Here is a 20,038-nt window from a genome sequence, read left to right on the forward strand (position 1 = left end):
CTTCAATGCCCTTGCTGATGGAAGGAGGTTTTCACTCAAAATCTCACGACACATGGCCCCATTCATTCTTTCCTTTACACGGATCAGTCGTCCTGGTCCCTTTGCAGAAAAACAGCCCCAAAGCATGATGTTTTCACCCCCATGCTTCACAGTAGGTATGGTGTTCTTTGGATGCAACTCAGCATTCTTTGTCCTCCAAACACGACGAGTTGAGTTTTTACCAAAAAGTTATATTTTGGTTTAATCTGACCATATGACATTCTCCCAATCTTCTTCTGGATCATCCAAATGCTCTCTAGCAAACTTCAGACGGGCCTGGACATGTACTGGCTTAAGCAGGGGGACACGTCTGGCACTGCAGGATTTGAGTCCCTGGCGGCGTAGTGTGTTACTAATGGTAGGCTTTGTTACTTTGGTCCCAGCTCTCTGCAGGTCATTCACTAGGTCCCCCGTGTGGTTCTGGGATTTTTGCTCACCGTTCTTGTGATCATTTTGACCCTACGGAGTGAGATCTTGCGTGGAGCCCCAGATCGAGGGAGATTATCATTGGTCTTGTATGTCTTCCATTTCCTAATAATTGCTCCCACAGTAGATTTCTTCAAACCAAGCTGCTTACCTATTGCAGATTCAGTCTTCCCAGCCTGGTGCAGGTCTACAATTTTGTTTCTGGTGTCCTTTGACAGCTCTTTGGACTTGGCCATAGTGGAGTTTGGAGTGTGACTGTTTGAGGTTGTGGACAGGTGTCTTTTGTACTGATAACAAGTTCAAACAGGTGCCATTAATACAGGTAACAAGTGGAGGACAGAGGAGCCTCTTAAAGAAGAAGTTACAGGTCTGTGAGAGCCAGAAATCTTGCTTGTTTGTAGGTGACCAAATACTTATTTTCCACCATTCATTAAAAATCCTACAATGTCATTTTCTGGATTTTCTTTCTTCATTTTGTCTGTCATAGTTGAAGTGTACCTATGATGAAAATTACAGGCCTCTCTCATCTTTTTAAGTGGGAGAACTTGCACAATTGGTGGCTGACTAAATACTTTTTTGCCCCACTGTATACTGTACTAAAGGATCACTTCTCAGTGCCTGGTTGATGATTTAGCTCCATGACATTCCCCAAACGCAGTGTTGAGTTAATAACATAACCCCATCATGGTGATTTGGTGTAAAAGACGACAAGACCCTTTAGGCACTATTCTAATCTCCTCCATTGTCTTTTCCTGGAATCGACGCCATCCTATTTAAAGTGGGCTTCCGAGAGAGCCAGCCAGCTACTAGATCAAAAGACGGTAATGATACTGTAGGCAGTGTGTTGTTTAGCCAGAGTTTAGCGCAGGTGTCACAGTAGTGCAGGGAAGAGCTGGCTCCTTTGTGATTCATAAAGCAGTGACTCCAAACTCCCATTCCTCTGGATATTTATTGATTGGCCAATGGGGCTGTTCGGCTGAATTAATATGGCGGCATGGATAGGCCGTTCCAGAGGCAGGCATGAATCCACTGTCTGACTCTGAAAAACACAACCCAAGAGGTCTGTCTATAAAAATGCAGGCCCCAAAGAAGTCTGGGAGAGAGAAAGTACTGTTACACTTTTATGAGTGTTTTATGGAGAAGAATACAACTTTCATTGTCCATTATGAATTGGAACTTGGGCTTTTTGCTGTATTAGGCTATTCCCAAACCCACAACACATTCAATCCCAGGAGACTGTCAGAAGACCAGAAAAGAGGGTCAAAGGTAGTTGATTTCCCAGGCTCTGGGATGCTATGTTTAAGGCCGGGATATAGCGGCTATGTCATGACGCACCAATTCAGGCTCACCAGGGCGTGTGGAGGCTAACACAAAATCATTTGCCTGCCTTGATACTGGAAGGCGTCTGTATCCCGGTCTCCCTGCCTGAGACTGTTCGCTCACTGCCGTTCTGTAATCACATGTGCTAGAACAGGATGTGCTCCAATCATATGAAGAGGTGAAGGATGGCCTTTCACTGAGTGAGCCAACGCACAGAGAATGGATATCATTTCTTTCATGGGGGCTCGATTTAATCCGTAGTGTTGAAGATCTGCGCGATTGAAATGCAATGTTCCCGCATTCTCAGACACCGCATTCACGGTAAACATTGCATATGTGGGCTGAATCGTGAATGACTTTTACATTTCAGTCACACAATAACACAGTTCTTAAACGCTGCGGATTGAATCGAGCCCTTAAGAAACACCAAGAGTCAAAGCTTTTGGGGACATGTGCTAACATGTTGTCCCACTGTTACGCAAGCATAGGGATTAATCTAAGGCTGGAACTTCATTTCATTATTTCCAGGGTTTAAATCCCTTCCTTCAATCCCATATTGTTCTTAAAAAGAGCAGTGGAATTGATCCAAAGCTTAACTCCAAAGACAGTTAATAAAATGCGATGGTCATATGAGCAACTATTGACACCTCTACCACGTGGGCAACTATTGACACCTCTACCACGTGGGCAACTATTGACACCTCTACCACGTGGGCAACTATTGACACCTCTACCACGTGGGCAACTATTGACACCTCTACCACGTGGGCAACTATTGACACCTCTACCACGTGGGCAACTATTGACACCTCTACCACGTGGGCAACTATTGACACCTCTACCACGTGGGCAACTATTGACACCTCTACCACGTGGGCAACTATTGACACCTCTACCACGTGGGAAACTATTGACACCTCTACCACGTGGGCAACTATTGACACCTCTACCACGTGGGCAACTATTGACACCTCTACCACGTGGGCAACTATTGACACCTCTACCACGTGGGCAACTATTGACACCTCTACCACGTGGGCAACTATTGACACCTCTACCACGTGGGCAACTATTGACACCTCTACCACGTGGGCAACTATTGACACCTCTACCACGCGGGCAACTATTGACACCTCAACCACGCGGGCAACTATTGACACCTCAACCACGCGGGCAACTATTGACACCTCAACCACGCGGGCAACTATTGACACCTCAACCACGTGGGCAACTATTGACATCTCAACCACATGGGCAACTATTAACATCTCAACCATATGGGCAACTATTGACATCTCAACCATATGGGCAACTATTGACATCTCAACCACGTGGGCAACTATTGACACCTCTACCACATGGGCAACTATTGACACCTCTACCACATGGGCAACTATTGATATTCTACCACATGGGCAACTATTGACACCTCTACCACATGGGCAACTATTGACACCTCTACCACATGGGCAACTATTGACACCTCTACCACATGGGCAACTATTGACACCTCTACCATATGGGCAACTATTGACACCTCTACCATATGGGCAACTATTGACATCTCTAAAACCTAGTGCCGTATGCCTAGTAGATCGTTCACTCATCCTCTAAGTGCTGGTTAGTGTCTGAGGCTAAACTAAAATTAATTTAATTAAAACCTGAATTAATCTAACCACCTCTGATGTATAATGGGATTCAACACAGACCTAGGCGTCTGAAGTGGTAACTTGAGGTGAAAACATCTCAATGAGTGACAGCATGCACAAGTCAACTGCATTAGCCTGCAAGTCCAATTTACCCCGGCAAGTAATAAAGCAATGCTTGGAACAAAAAAAGGAACAAAATAATTTGAGGACAAAGAAAAAAGATCCATGCTCTGGAGCTGGAGAAATGTCACAGAATAACATGTTTGGAATATAGTCTATTATACATGCATTGAAACCAACAATATGTGATGTCAACAGATTGAAATGTATATCTGTTTCGGTTGAATAGCCCAGTATTTACCAAATAAAGAAGGAAACATGACAACCAGGGAAGGTCGTTGTTATAATTCAAATATAATATTTGCTTTAATCATAATACAATTTTAATATGCAGATAATCAAAACAAATATTCATTTCAATGGAAGCAAAGGCTATGTATTGATAGATTCAAAATAGCCTACTAATATAAAGCAGACTAATCCTGAATAAATTATTTTGTAATTGGATATGACTCCACATTGACTGCCTCTTTGTCAGTTTCCAGCTGTTACATAGATTCTGTTTTGATAGGTTGCCTTGCCATTGATTGCCTCAATTGACAAAATACGCAATCAATCAAAACAAAGGGATAAAAGCCTGTGCGTGCCATAGGGAGAAATGTCGCACACAACCTCGATGTAGAGCGCGCACAGATTTATCTCCCAGAGGTTTCTCTGGCAACCCTGCCTCCCCTTTGTCTCCATGGCAATGGTTCGCCAGTTTACATCCCGACGAACCGATGCTTTTCTAGAGACATTGCGTGACAAATGGCCTCTGCATAAGTCATTAGCGCACGAGCTTCCAAAACAAATGGTCTGCTCACGTCATCACTTGGCATGGAACACCCCTGTGTATGATTAGGATGTGATGTTGAAATCTTGGCAAATGCAAACCCGCGTAAAAGGTGCAAGAAAAAACAGGGGGACATTTCAACTGGATGCCAGTGACATTGTTGTTCACTGCCATCACGTTAAAGCGACAGAACGACCATTCTTCATGTAGGTTGACCAATGCTTATTGTAATGACCTACACTGTTTTATTTTTGTTGTGGTTTTTGGTTTTATATGAATTTATTATTATTTGCAGAAATGGTTTAAATAATGAAACCAAGAAATAGTATACAGTATGTGCGTAATAATTAGGTTATAACATGTGCTAATTGTAGATGGCTACAGGTCGGGTCTAAAACGAGACCAGCTAGACACATCTATGGTGTTATGACGCGCCATTCAGTAGCTGGCCTAACTATTGTTTTCCGAAATCTCAAAGGGCGAGCAGAGGATGTGTGGGAGATGAATGAGCGCACGGTCGCTTTAAACCAGTGATTTAGGGGCAGCAATCTGTGCATTGCAAGGCTTGCCTCTTACCTTTGGAAGCATCCTTATCTTCTTTTGGCTTCGCCACTTTTCCGCTCATAGATCCCAGTTTGGACGTGTAATTCCCGATTTAGACAAGAATGGAAATACTTTCAATCGCTTGCAGACCGTTTCTTCAATTAAATCCTTTCCAAAGGTACCAGGTGCTGAGATAAGGGTTCTGTTAGACAATTAGAAAACAGGGCAATTAGTATTTTTAAGATTCCATTTTGATGAAACATATTTTATCAAGAGAGGACTACAAACAAAGCAAACCTGTGATGCTATTATGATTCCATGTTTGGCGCAGGCTATCAATGGATGTATCCAGTTATTGATTCATTCTAAATCACATAGCCTACACAATTGAGTTAACAAAAGCGCATCTGGAAAATTGGAAAAGAAACGCCGTTGTATCCCTGGACCATTACCATCGTAAAAGCGTTTCAATCATTTGAATACTATATTTTCTTACCTTATCTCCTCCACGTTTTCTGCTACATCAATGCACATTGATAAAGAAAAACGCTTCCAACCGAATACCGCTATGCTGCATGCGAAAATAACCACCTCGTCGGCTGTGACAAAGGAACTGACCAAAAAACTACGAAAATAAATGCAAGGCTTCAAAGCGCGTGTCAGTCGACGTCAGAGACAAACGGAAAGGGCATCAAATTAAGATTACCTCTAATGAGCAATCGTCTACACATCGAGTATCCGCAAATTTCATCCACTACAACCGACGAAACCTGGCTTTCTAGAAGCCTGTAGTGACTATTCTATTCAACACGAGCTCTTCTAAGGCATCTAACACGCGGGCAAATAGCACACAGATCAACAGGATCCACAAAGTAGCGCTGTATTCCATCCCTAACACACATGCACCGTCGATTATGTTAACTTTAGCTCTATGCGTTTTATAAAAGCAATGCATTTAGGGCATGGACATCAATTGTTTAAAGTCCGCTTTCGATCCACGGTTGCACTAAACGCGCGCGTTGGAGGCGTCAAGTAGCCTACTGTAGTTTCAAGAAGAGCGGCCGGGCGGCAGATTAAACAGCATTGACAATAACCATCTATTAAATTGTTTGCTTGTTGTATGCTAGTGTTTACTTATAAAATTGTCTGAAGGAAACCAGTAGCCAAAATAAGCGCGTTGTTTTTTAGCCTACACAGAGCCTAACCAACTTTCACGATTTAAATACATTACATGATATTATGGTTAGCCACATGCTATTGGAATCATGTATAACATTAGAAACAATTCAGCGACGAAGAAAGTAAATAAGCTTTGGCGAAACATTATGTTATTTAGGCTAGAATTTTATGCACAAGTGCCAATTACCGAAACAACAGCCCGCAACAGACGCTCTTCATGTAAAATGTCGTTGACATACATTGTCACAGACCAGCCAATTAAGCTGATAACTTACAGTATTAGATGTCTAGTCAAAAGTAGTCCAAGCAAGCATATTGCCCATAAGTAGGAGTCCACGGAAAGTGGAGCAAGTCTCAAAGCCACTAAAATAAATAACTCACCTTGATACGCGAGATGGCGAAGCAGAAACTGTTGAATCGACAACGAATGTCAGAGCACTTGCCCACACAATATGTCTGAAGTGAATGCGTAAATGAAGTGAATGCGTAAACATTCACCCAAAGTTACAGATATTGCTTCAATAGGTTATTCCATTTCAAAATTGTTGCCTTTAAAAACCTTTACGTTTTGCTGCGCTGACAGAAACACAGGGGAAGGCGAACATTAGCCAATAGGCCTAGTGTACATGACGATATCTGAGAGAAATAGTTTTAGGAGAGATGCCAATGCACGCATAATTATAATTGGTTGCACATAGATTCGCATAAACATGCTTGAGTCCTGTGAAGTTCTAATTACCTTTAGTTGTCTCGTTGGTCGTTGATTAATTTGATCAATCATATAGCAGCAGGTGCAACGAATTTGTTTTTACAATCATAATCAATACAAATAAATAGTAGACAAATAAGCCTACACAAACAACTTCCGGAAGCACATATTTTACGCAACACAAAAGTTGGTACAAAGACCCCAGGCAACGGAACGATATATATATATATTCTCAAGACAGTGGACTAACTAACGGAATTATGGAAATACATGTTTGTTATGGTTGGTGTATGTACACAGTCGTCAACCCTCACATTCCTGTCACTGGGCCAATTACGCAGCGCAAAAACTTCAACACAAAGCCAAAAGCCATGGTAATGTGGCTGTTTGATTTCATAACAAAGATTACATGTACTGATACTGTATAAATTGAGTTTATTAGACTGTTCCTTGTTTTTAATGTTTAAGATTAGCAAAAAACTCAACAACACCTCATTTATGATTATCTCATTGGGGTTTATAAAACCTTTTGCAAAAATGTAGCCTTACTACCTGTAGCTGTAATCACGATACAGTCTACCTGCCAAAATATTTAGGCTGTAATTAGGCCTTCGTAATTTAAAAGTTACATTTTGTTATAAAGTGGGAGAGTTTTGTCTTGAATTAGATGAGAACAGTCATCATGCAGAAACTGCGCCCTTACCTTAAGCTGAGAGTGAATTGTAGCCTTTGCGGTGGAAGATGAGAAAATCAACATAGAAACAGTTACCGTCAGCGTTCACACCTAATTTAACACGTGTAAAATGTGCATTCAGTCCTCCTAGACAGACGACCAATGTGTGTTAATCAAATCGAAAGCTCCAGACGCAAAATCCCGAACTGTTCGATAAACAAACCGAGCAACATTGGCTCGTAACACTAACTTGTCCCGCTCTAGCTTGTGTCAAGACGTAGAACTACGAAGTACGGTCCTAGGTCGACCCCTGCATGCGTTGTGTCACATCACCTGGCCTGGCAGAAAAAAAGGCTGCGGTTGACGGTTACAGGATCTATACAGTATTTTTTTAAGTGTGTGGAAACTGGACACATTTTCAGCTTTCTTTTCTCATTCTCAAGTCTGTCAAGTTATTTAAAGTACTACCAACTGTAAATGCCGATGTCGACCTGAGCTTCCCTTCTGCCTCTAGGAGGGAGGAATAGCACTAACTGGCCAGTATAGACCCTGCGAAATTTCAATAATGGAATATACGTATTTTCCCACACATCATTCTTTCATCATTACATTGTTTTTAGTTGACATCTAAAATAACTCAAATAAAAAACATTAAAGCTGAAAATCAACCTGGAGAGTACTCTAAACAATAAAGAGCCGTCTAGACAAAAGGCAAATAAGATCAGAAAATACTGTGTGGAAATGGCTTTAAAAAAACACATTATTTTAGCCAGCTCTTGTTGTTTATAGACATGGCCTTCTGTTTGAGGATGGTTTGTGATTGGGTTTGGGCCATTTTTCTCTATCCTTTTACTTCTTGCAAAACCCCAGCCAAGATATAACTTGCTGCCATAAGTGTTTTTTTTTTGTCACAGGCTTCTCCCCATCAGGAAGCTGAAAAGCAGGCCACCAGCTCAGTTGCATGACGCACAGCACAGGTTGTGATGAGGTTAAATCCACTGAGTAACTGCTCTCTGCTCCCTGACTCAAAGGCCATGAGAAGTTCCATACAGTAGCACACCTGTCAGATGAAGTAATACTAATAGTTCTGTTGGAGAGGAAGTGCAGTGTACACTTGTTTAGCTCTGTCTTGATACCCAATATCAATGTTTGTTTGTGATACATGAGCCTTCCCCCGGTGTGTCACAATTCCCCAAATGAATCCTCAGCATGCTGGGTCACGGTTTCCAGAAACTAACCTATTTCACATTGATCCATAATAGGACTCTCTTCAGGGGAGACCAGGGAAAAGCCTAACATCCCAGGCCAACAGTGTGGACCAGATGAGCATAGTGGGAGTGTTATTAGCTTAGTACTTGAAGGTAGCAGTGGTGATGAGATTCCTGTTGTCCTGCCCATCAGAATATGGCCCCTCGGAGGTTTGATACACCTGGTTCCTTATTAGTATTCACTGAAGCAGAGAGAGAGGTCATACCTAGGGTGATTATTCACCCATCCTGACTGTCTGAGCAGAGACACAGAGATGTGGAGACTCGGGATCAGCAGGATCTGCCTACACTCCGTTAGCCAGGGGTAAGAGAGGTTACCGTGGTCTTGAATAATGCCATGAGGTCAATGACTGGATGTGTCAATACAGGAAACCACTACTACTCAGTTAACCCACAGCCTAGGGCCCTGGACAAATACATGTCTCTACAGGACCATTGGTTACCTGGTACAATACAACACCCCTAACTAGTTGAAAATGATGAACCTTCAACCTGTCATCTTTGTCGATAGTCACATGCATCTCCAACGTTACCCTTTCACAGTCTGTTTGGTGATACAAAATGGTGGCGCAATTGAAGAATGAGAGAGAACATATAATAATGTGTCTGCAGGTTAGTGAAATCTCTCAAGTGCGTCTTTGGCTCTGCAAGTTCCTACTGTATCACTTCTTCCTCAAGTCCAAACATAGGCTTTCACACATTCCCTACCCACAGGACTAGCACACAGCTGCTCCCATTTAACCAACAAAGACAGAGGTCCCAGAACTCAGGCGCATGACAATACTGTGATGCTGATGATAACCCAGAGCCGTGTTCGAGGGACTGTGGATGATGTTATCCAGAAAGCCACTAACTTCTATGTCTGGATTTAGGCCTATTTTTGGTTGGACTCTGGCCAGCCACCACCAAAGAGGTTATTTCTAATAACCCAAATACAGATGGTGAACTGAGGGGGGGGAACGATTTAATGTCAGTGGTAAACGTTTTAAAGTCAATTATACATCATTTATAACATACTTCTGTCTATTCACGCTACTCTGCTACACTATCCCATCTGTATAACCAGTTAATGACCCCGGAGAAACTATAGTGAGCCTTTTAGTAGGAGTCAATAAGTAGTTGGTGACATGGAGTGCTTACTCAGCAGCCTACAGCCTTTGTTCCTGTGCTTGTAAATGTCACTGGGTGGTGTTCGTGCTGTGTCCACGAGCTGTGCTGCCTGGCTGCACGCCCTCTGACCTTTCAGAGCGACGCCTCTCTCCTTCTCCCCCCTCTGTCCCTGTGTAGAGGGGAGACTCCGTCAGAACCATTAAACACTACATTATATACAGTCGCTCATGTGTTCACTCATGTCACTGTCACGTGTCCCTTCCAAGCCATAGTGTTTGTTCACCCATACTCAAGCGTCATGCTAGGTTTTTGTTCCATCGTGTCAGCTTGTGTCCGGAAAATGCACTGTCAACCATGAGCCAAAACACCCACCCCTACACACACACACACACACACAGCCAGCCCTTGTCGTCTGTCACTAACCCGTCCTACACGGGGACCTTCCGGTTAGAGCCCAATTGGAGTGAGTGAAGATTACAGTATAACACTGTTATTAGATTGGTCAGTTTATTAAGGTGTGTCCAGGAGTGAATGCCCTTGGAGCGCCGCCTGTCCTTGCTGAAGGGATGGGCAGATGGTGTTCCAGAGAGCGACAGTTATTCATGTGTTGATGTAAAGCCCTTCCCTGACCTCCACCCTCTAACCATCATAGTATTCCATGACATGCCAGTTAAGGGATTCACAAGTTCAAATGAAAGCGCCGCCGCCGTTAACATCTTAAAGTGTCATGGTCTTATCTGGTTTCCATGAAGAAATAAAACTCCTAGTGTGTGTGTGTGTGTGTGCGTGCACGCTTACATGCATGTGTGCGTGTGTGTTCCTATTGCCCTTGGAGTGGTCAGTGTTAACCCCCTCCACCTCACAGTGCTTATACACCACAGCAGTCAATTCAAAATCTATTTCCCATCCCCAGGACAACAGCTCATCTGCACACAGAGCACAGATATACAGTACATCTGATGGACAGAATAACATGGAGCAAAGCTTGGCTGAGGGCGGCCAGGGAGAGGGGCTAAGGAGAGGGAGAGAAGCGTCTGAGGAGAGGGAGAGAAGGGTCTGAGGAGGGCTGAGGAGAGGGAGAGAAGCGTCTGAGGAGAGGGAGAGAAGGGGCTGAGGAGGGCTGAGGAGAGGGAGAGAAGCGTCTGAGGAGAGGGAGAGAAGGGTCTGAGGAGAGGGAGAGAAGCGTCTGAGGAGGGCAGAGGAGAGGGAGAGAAGGGTCTGAGGAGAGGGAGAGAAGGGGCTGAGGAGAGGGAGAGAAGGGGCTGAGGAGAGGGAGAGAAGGGGCTGAGGAGGTCTGAGGAGAGGGAGAGAAGCGTCTGAGGAGAGGGAGAGAAGGGTCTGAGGAGAGGGAGAGAAGCGTCTGAGGAGGGCAGAGGAGAGGGAGAGAAGGGTCTGAGGAGAGGGAGAGAAGGGGCTGAGGAGGGCAGAGGAGAGGGATTGGGTTGATTTGATACTCCTACGCACTGAAACCCACTCATGGTGATGTTGGGGGAGACAATATTAGAGCTGTCAGGGATCCTTCTTAAAATATATTTCTGGAACAGTCAGGGAGAGAAGAGAGAGAGAGGAGGGAGAGAGGGGAGATGGAGGGAGATTTATGCCCCGGCATTGCACTGCACTGGGGTTTTTTCGTCAGATGCCTTTGTTTGCCGCTGTTGATTTGAGCTGTGCTCTGGGGAAGGCTGATAAGAAAAGTACAACCGCGCTTCTATTACGCTGACACTGATGATGTCAACACATGTCTAGGACTGTGTTTAATCTGTGCATATACTTTGGGTGGGCTTTTGTTCCAGAGCAAACTGTGTACTACAGTATACTGCGTTATGTTGTACTGTACGGTAGGCTAGAGCTAGGCTAAGGCACAAGTAAAATACTTTTTTTTTTTTTGCAGCCGTTGCAATAAAGTTCATGGAGTATTTCCTTGTGGCCAGAAGACATAGGCTCAGTCAGTTTACTGTGCTCTAGAAATGGAGCTCAGGTAATCTTCTGGAATGTACCGCTCTACTTTCTGAACACCCCATACATGTAACGTTATTCCACCTGTTAGTATATATCTGACCCCATGCAGCGCATCACATGAGCAGGGCAACTGACCCCCCTCTTATAGGTCACCGCCGGGTCACCAGTTGTTTCTGCCACTAGAGGTTGGGGTCAAAGTGCGTGAAATGACACTGCATTTCTGTCACATCACCACCATCACATCAAATGACTCCACAGCCGCTCCGGATTAAATTTTCAAGCCTCCTGTGTCAGGGAACTAGATATTCTGGCCCCAGGGAATGGGATCTATAGGCATTTGGTGTACAGAAATCACAGAGGATGACAGGCTCCCATTTAACTCTGGTGATGAAGTCTTTGTCAGGCCTGGCTGTCCACACTGAAGTGAGTTATGACCCCTTCAGACCTTCTTTAACTGGTTTACTAGAGGATTTGGGCCTGTCTTGTGGAGGACTAGAGCGTAGAGCGTCTCTACCTCTCAATGTGACCTTTTATACTGTGTCTAACAAGCCAAATTGTTACACGTAAGTAAACATTTTAACGATATCCGATTGTTATCAATCCATTTGATTGGTTTTGTGCTTTGTTGATGATGTTGTGGCTAGCCCAATAGATAGACTAATAGTACGGTTTAAAATGATACAAACATGGCAATTTTATACATCTGATTCAAACATCAAATTGTTTTAAGATGAAATTGTCTTGAACCCAAATTTGGGAACCTAGGATTTCGTCTCCAGGGAAAGAAGGCACTCAGTGACTCAGATCCACTCTACCTCATTTCTCTCGCTTTACCTCCCTCCATCTCTCAGACACTCTCTCTGTCTTTGAGCTCCTAATAGCTATTTTATTACCTCACCCAAAGGGCCCTTTCACTACCTCACCTACACAGAGTTACCTAAGTACAGTGCATTCAGAAAGTATTCAGTCCCCTTGACTTGTCACATTGTTACAGCCTTATTCTAAAATTGATTAAATCGCTCCCCCCCCCCCCTCATCAACCTACACACAATACCCCATAATGACAAAAGCAAAAACTGGTTTTTAGAAATTGTTGCAAATTAATATATTTTTAAAAATCATATCACATTTACATAACTTTTTTGAAGCACCTTTGGCAATGATTAAAGCCTGGAGTCTTCTTGGGTATGACGCTACAAGCTTGGCACACCTGTATTAGGGGAGTTTCTCCCATTCTCTCAAGCTCTGTCAGGTTGGATCGGGAGTATCACTGCACAGGTATTTTCAGCTCTCTCCATAGATGTTTGATCTGTTCAAGTTCAGGCTCTGGCTCGGCCACTCAAGGACATTCAGAGACTTGTCCCGAAGTCACACCTGCATTGTCTTGGCTGTGTGATTAGGGTCGTTGTCCTGTTAGAAGGTGAACTTTTGCCCCAGCGCTCTGGAGCAGGTTTTCATCTAGGATCTATTTACTTTTCTCAGTTCATCTTTCATTCGATCCTGACAAGTCTCCCAGTCCCTCCTGCTGAAAAACATCCCCACACCATGATGTTTCCACCACCATGCTTCACAGTAGGGATGGTGCCAGGTTTCTTTCAGATGTGATGTTTGGCATCAGGCCAAAGAGTTCAATCTTGGTTTCATCAGACCAGAGAATATTGTTTCTAATGGTCTGAGAGTCCTTTAGGCTCCTTTTGGCAAACTCCAAGCAGGCTGTAATTTATTGAGGAGTGGCCACTCTACCATAAAGGCCTGATTGGTGGAATGCTGCAGAGATGCTTGTCCTTCTGAAAGGTTCTCCCATCTCCACAGAGGAACTCTGGAGCACTGTCAGAGTGACCACCTTCCTGACCAAGGCACTTCTCCCCCGATTGCTCAGTTCGGCCAGCTCTAGGAAGAGTCTTGGTTGTTCCAAACTTCTTCCATTTAAGAATGATGGAGGCCACTGTGTTCTTGGGGACCTTCAATGCTTCAGAAATCTTTTGGTACCCTTCCCCAGATCTGTGCCTAAACACAATCCTGTCTCGGAGCTCTATGGACAATTCCTTCAACCTCATGGCTTGGTTTTTGCTCTGACATGCACTGACAACTGTGGGACCTTATATAGACAGATGTGGGCCTTTCCAAATCATGTCCAATCAATTGAATATACCTCAAATGGACTCCAATCAAGTTGTAGAAACATCTCAAGGATGATCCATAGAAACAGGATGCACCCGAGCTCAATTTCGCATCTCAGAGCAAATGGTCTAAATACTTATGTAAATAAGGCATTTCTGTTTCTTATTTTTAATACATTTACTTTGTCATTATGGGGTATTGTGTGTATATTGATGTTTTTTCAGATATCATTTTTAGAATAAGGCTGGGAACGTAACAAAATGTGTGAAAAGTGAAGGGGTCTGAAAAGTTTCTGAATGCACTTTATACATTCCTCAACCATGTCCATGCTATATGTCCTCTCTATGCAAGTCCCCTCTATTTCTCCCTCATCTCCCATCCCTGCCTCTTGCAGCTTTTAGCCGACACATGTCTGACATTCAGTGAGCAAACATTGGGCTTTTCAGCTAGTTCTGTCCAGGAGCGCTAAGAGCTCCAGTTTTAGTTAACGGTGGCTGAACATCCCTGCCCGAGAGCTTCTGTCAGTCCATCCACATCACGAGTCAGCGCATGGGGAGGAGAGGGGGCAGGGAGAGTTCTGATATTTCATCTCTCTTGTTTCTTCTTATCTATTTTTCTTGGGATTATTTGTGTATTAGTATTATTATTAGATATTAGTTGTGTACTGTTAGACACTTACTGCACTGCTGGGGCTAGAAACAAGCATTTCGCTGCACCTGCATTAACATCTGCTAATCTGTGTATGCGAATAAACTTTGAATTGATTGAGATTTTGGGGGTATGGAAAGGAATGGGGTTTTGAGCACTTAATTGTAGGCTGTAATGGTTTAATTCCTGTTTTAACAGTAGGCCTAAAATCGGACTGAGGAGATCTTTACCATACAATTCCCACACAGCTCTTATCATTGTGCCCCCTCCTGACCATACTAATAGCTTTCTTAATGGAGGATCTCAGCATTAATGAAGACATTTTCACATTTTAGTCATTTAGCAGACGCTCTTATCCAGGGCGACGTCCATTGGAGCATTCATCTTCAGATAGCGAGGTGAGACAGCACCACATCACAATCGTAGCAGGTACGTTTCCTCTCGACCAAGTACCTGTCAGCAAAGTCACTGCTAGTTGGAAAAGACAAGTGCATTTTTATTTTCTTAACGGAGGAACTCCGCATTAATGAAGACTGTAACTGTATCCGCATACAGAGAGAGCCTCTGTGCTGGCAGAACTTCCCTCAGAAAACATTTCAACAGGGACTATTCAAGTCAAATGGATTGTGATCACTGTTGTGAGCCAGTTAGAGCGAGTGTTCCTTTTTTCTGTCTTTGGCAAAATATCAAGCAGCTTGTTTAAATGTCAGAGTGTTGGGTTTGGCAGAGACAGGGGTAGGGGGGTGGAGAGAGGGGATGTGGGTGTGAAACATTACCCTTTCAGTCTCAAGAATGACTGTGGCTAATTAACAGAGCTATTCTTTCTCAAATATCACATTAATGTCAATGACCTTATCCAGGGGGCTGGGGTAGAGGGAGGGGACTGAGATTTGAAGGTTGTACAGGCATATCGTGTGTCCTTGATGGTTACTTACTGGTCTATGCTGAACAGTACATTCTAAACCCAAGAATCATATACAACCACAGCCCTGGTGAATCAGTCATGTATGGTAGCAAGTGGGAAGTACAAAACTATTACACTCCAAAACTGGGCAAGTATGTGGTTTTCAATACTTTTGGGGTGACAGAACCCTAAATCGCTCCACTGAAAGGCATCTGTTACTTCCCTTGTCATTGAAGGGAGGAAAAAACGACTTTGTGGAAGATCGAAAACTTTTCAATCTTAAGACCTGAGAAACAAAATGAAGGTTGTTCTCACAGTACTTGCTATTCAGGCTGAGTGACGTAGACTTCTCCCTCCACACCTGCTCGGCTCTGATCTTCATTTCATCCAGCTCTGTGAGGACTGCAGTCGCCCTTTGACTGACCTTGCAGTGGGTTTCCTCATTTGCCTCTACCTGAGGAGTGAGAGTGTGTCGTACTGTCGTCTCGCTCCAAACCCCCAAACACAGCTCCAGTGATAAATACACTACAGAAGCTATCGCCACCAAGCAGTACAGCAGAGTAGAGTACTATTCCTACTCTCCCCACTCAGAGAGCTGCCTTAATACACACCGACAGGCATTACCTCATCATCTCGACTGTCCTCCTGGGCTGCTTATGTAAGGCCTGTCTGACTGGATGACGAGGGAGGATGGTGATCAGCAGTGGAAACTAACCTAAAAAGGCTGTGTCCTTGGGATTGACTATATTTCAAGAGCCCCAGGCAGAGTAATGTTAGGCAGGCATTATGATCCAGAGTTGTCCCTAAAGTTCATCCTGGCTATTTCCCTCATGGGAATCTCGGTCCTATGCAATTCCCAATGGCAACCAGAAGCCCATTAAATGTCATTCAATGCCACCCTTGTCCAATGTCAATACAGTCCTCTTGCCCTTAAGTCCATAACTTTGGCACCAAGGCAAAGCTCGGATTCCTTCTACACCAGTCAGATGAGGACAGAGAAGTAATGTGTAGATATCATATATAAAGCTATGCTATCAATGGGATTGTAGATGGAGGCATTACCTCAGAGATGCGTATCCCCACTCAAATTAGTACTCCAATACAGAGAGAGGAGAGCGCTGCGAGGAGCTTCAGAGACGAGAAGTTACACCTAGCCAGACAAAGTGAGAGATTAGGCACAGCTTTGCTGCTAAGACCTTTCTGCTGAAAGGAGAGTCTGTAGAGGAGCCTTGAGAAGAGCAATTCACTTTCCGCAGTCTCTGCCCTAATCGACACAGACATAGCCAACAGGGCAGCCATGATGGATCGTACAGGGCTGCCAGGGCTCTAGGGTTACTTCAGTGAGGCTCCAACCCCTGACTCCTGGCTTCCCCAAGTTGGCGCCCCTCTCCAGGGTGATATGGCTCAATAGGCAGGTATACACACTAGACATACTGCCTACCTCCGACAGGAACGGTCGTTACTACTCCCTCCTGGTGGTGGTTCTCAGTCGCTGATCAGATCCCACTCCATCAGCAGAACAGCATGGGTCTTGATTTCGATCTTGGAAATGCAACTTAAAACAATTAATACTCTTTGATGGTGTTACTTTAGTTTAGTCGCTTGGCCTTGGTCTCTCTATAACTTGTAATATAACTGCACTACAAATCTGTTGACTGCTGTAATAGAACTGCACCCTACAGATCTGTTGACTGTTGTAATAGAACTGCACCCTACAGATCTGTTGACTGTTGTAATAGAACTGCACCCTACAGATCGGTTGACTGTTGTAATAGAACTGCACCCTACAGATCTGTTGACTGTTGTAATAGAACTGCACCCTACAGATCTGTTGACTGTTGTAATAGAACTGCACCCTACAGATCTGTTGACTGTTGTAATAGAACTGCACCCTACAGATCTGTTGACTGTTGTAATAGAACTGCACCCTACAGATCTTTTGACTGTTGTAATGGCGCTAGATGAGTGTGTCAACATTCTGAAAGCATTAGCTAATGCTATGTTTGTATACAACTGAATTCCTTGGAAACCATTCAGAGTATATCGAGACATACTACTCCTAGTGTAGATATAACAGGCTCTACTGGAATGGTCTGTGGAGGCACTTCGATTCACAGCCAGCCAGAGGGATGTTTTAACACTTCAAAAATAACCCCTCTACAAATTAGAATCCTTCCCTGCAGCCGATGAAAAGGCAACAACATGGGCGTGGGTTGTGTGTGGAATCTATAAAGATATAACCTCAGAGTGCCACATCACTCCTCCCAAGCCAGCATTGCCTTCCCCAAGAGCTACTGTACAATCGATGACACTGAGCAGGCATCAGGGTGTTTATTACATGCTGGGCCCGGCCCTGATCCACTATTGTAGCAGATCATCTAATTGAAGCCGGCAACCAATTCCCTGCTGTGCTCTGGACGTGTGGCAGCCAGGAGTGAGATACACACCAAGGATCTCAATGGCCTTGGCTTTATACATCCTACTGCTTTTGTCTCCTCCCATCCTAGATTCCCGCAGTCCATCTAACACAGCCTTGTTTAGATGTCAACTAAGCATGCTGAACAGGGCTGTGAGTCAGAGGGCTATAGGACAGATGGAGTAGGTCTATCCACTGTTGAGAAATGACATTATGCACGGTATACGTTTCCATGTTTTCGTAGTAATGGGTTGCCTGCTTTATCTCAGGGCTGAGTTGATCACATGGAGAAATACAGGAGTGCAACCACAGTGCATGAATAAGGTTGTGAAAAGAAAGGAAAGAAGGTGTAGCTGTGGATGGCTATCAAAACAGTCAGCATGTTTCGACTACACTCGCCCTAATCTCTCTCTCATAAAAACCCGGTGCTAATTACTGAAGTATGAATTATTCAGCCGTTTAACGACTCAATGAAATATAAATGGTCTGGATCAATAGGGCGCTCCATCAGAGCACCCCGGGGACTCCCCACAGGGAGGGGGATATGACCAGGGAAGGGCTCCTATTCTCCAGGCCAGACCACATAGTCCCACATAGTGACACTGGGGTTGGACCACAGACACTGACCCTCAGCAGTATGCTGCATCAGCGCTATTCTCACAGCACCCAGGAGAGCTGCATTAGCCTAGCCATTCACTGGTGTATGGTTAACCTTAGGACCAGGGGCCTCATTTATCAACAGTGCATAAGCACAAAAAAATATGATCCTTGCATGCGGGACTTTTCCCGCAAAGGTTGGCATTTACCTAATCTTAAACTTGACAGGAAAGTGTGCATTTCTCCAATAATATCTCAGACCATTTCTAGTGGTTGAAGAACTGTATTACAAGCAAACGGTGTAATATTGAGGGAAATTGAAGTGTTTGACGAACAGGAATTACAATAATTGTAGGCTAATAAAAGCATTACAACGTAAGCTACTGATAAAACAAACGCGTTTGCCGTTGGTAAGGTGATCTCATAAGAGCATGTAGAGTAAAGTGTTTCTTTGACTTTTATTTTATGGACCCAAATCATAATAATATTTTCTGACAACATTTTTACTCCCGTTACACAACAAATATTAGGCTACTATTTATCCACCACTCAATCGATAGCCAAATAGACCGGTAACCTATAGAAGCGGCAATATTGCTGTGACTGAGATAGGAGCGCGACATTATAGCCTCTTTAATCTCCGAGCCTATACCAAGACAGGAGATAGAAACACAATCATCTATTGACAAACAAAATATTGAACAACCATTATTATTTTTGCATAGTGTGAGCTGTAGCATTTACTTTTAAATTGTTTGAAAAGGCAATCAATTGTGCATAATGCACAGCCAGTGTTTGGCACTCGGTGTAGGCGATTAGTTTGCATTTTAGTTTGAAAAAGTCCCTGCAAAAGATCGAAACATTCTGCCCACAACTCTACAGAAATGTGATAAAATGTGCCATTGCACTTTCCAACATTTCCAAATCATATAGCAAATGTGGGTGTTTTTGTTTCCATAAAATGTGAATGAATGGAGGGCGTTTTCAGGCGGGGTTGTAGCGCTCGTTCACCAGCACACACATATAATATATTATGGATCTGATTTATCAATGAAAACATGCATATGTTGCGTGCGACAGTTTGACAAATCCCAATCATTTTAGGCGCACACAAATCCTAGAATTTCCACGTACGCCAGAATTTAGTGAGACATTTACGCACGGTTGATAAATTAGGTCCCTGGGGTTTGTACTGGTAATGTGAGCTGGTCAGGGAAACTGCTAACCCCTAGCCCTTTCATCTCAGTGGGTGTGTGCGTACAGTATGAAGTGATGTTCAATCAAAGCATTGGTAGACATTGTTTAATAGACATGTGCGCCATCTAGTGGTATATTACCTGAAATGCATGTTTTGTTGAAGACGGGGGTTCTCTCCGTTTCTGATTGCAGTACAAACCTAGAGGAACACATCAGAGAACGACGGAAAAAAATCGGTCATCAGAGAGAAAAAAAACCATGTAAAAACAATCCGTTCACAAAAGGATGTACACGGATACTTACACCAGCCAGCCAACCCATCATTATAAATAAGAAGCTGTTGTTCTTAATTGACCTGGCTGGTCAAAAAGTACAAATAGAAAATTAT

The 20,038-nt window shown here is 43.8% G+C and overlaps 1 protein-coding gene across 5 annotated transcripts in view; it reads right to left on the minus strand.

The window, feature by feature from the left end:
- The window catches only part of LOC109905137 (fibroblast growth factor 13), a 181,541-nt gene extending 173,605 nt beyond the window's left edge, over positions 1 to 7,936 (minus strand). For 2 of the 5 annotated variants that reach the window (XM_031790073.1, XM_020502344.2), the window contains exons 1-2: positions 5,366 to 5,913; positions 4,903 to 5,071 (exon numbers count right to left, since the gene is read on the minus strand). In XM_031790073.1, coding sequence (XP_031645933.1) covers positions 4,903 to 4,951 — 49 coding nt within the window. In that variant the 5' untranslated portion in view covers positions 4,952 to 5,071; positions 5,366 to 5,913. Of the gene's footprint in view, positions 1 to 4,902; positions 5,072 to 5,365; positions 5,914 to 6,429; positions 6,672 to 7,460 lie in introns of those variants that run through there. The other 3 variants (XM_020502342.2, XM_031790072.1, XM_031790074.1) reach the window with 3 other exon arrangements.
- Positions 7,937 to 20,038: the final 12,102 nt, after the last annotated feature.

This window comes from Oncorhynchus kisutch, linkage group LG15 (assembly GCF_002021735.2).
Source record: "Oncorhynchus kisutch isolate 150728-3 linkage group LG15, Okis_V2, whole genome shotgun sequence".
In the NCBI taxonomy this organism is placed as follows: domain Eukaryota; kingdom Metazoa; phylum Chordata; class Actinopteri; order Salmoniformes; family Salmonidae; genus Oncorhynchus; species Oncorhynchus kisutch.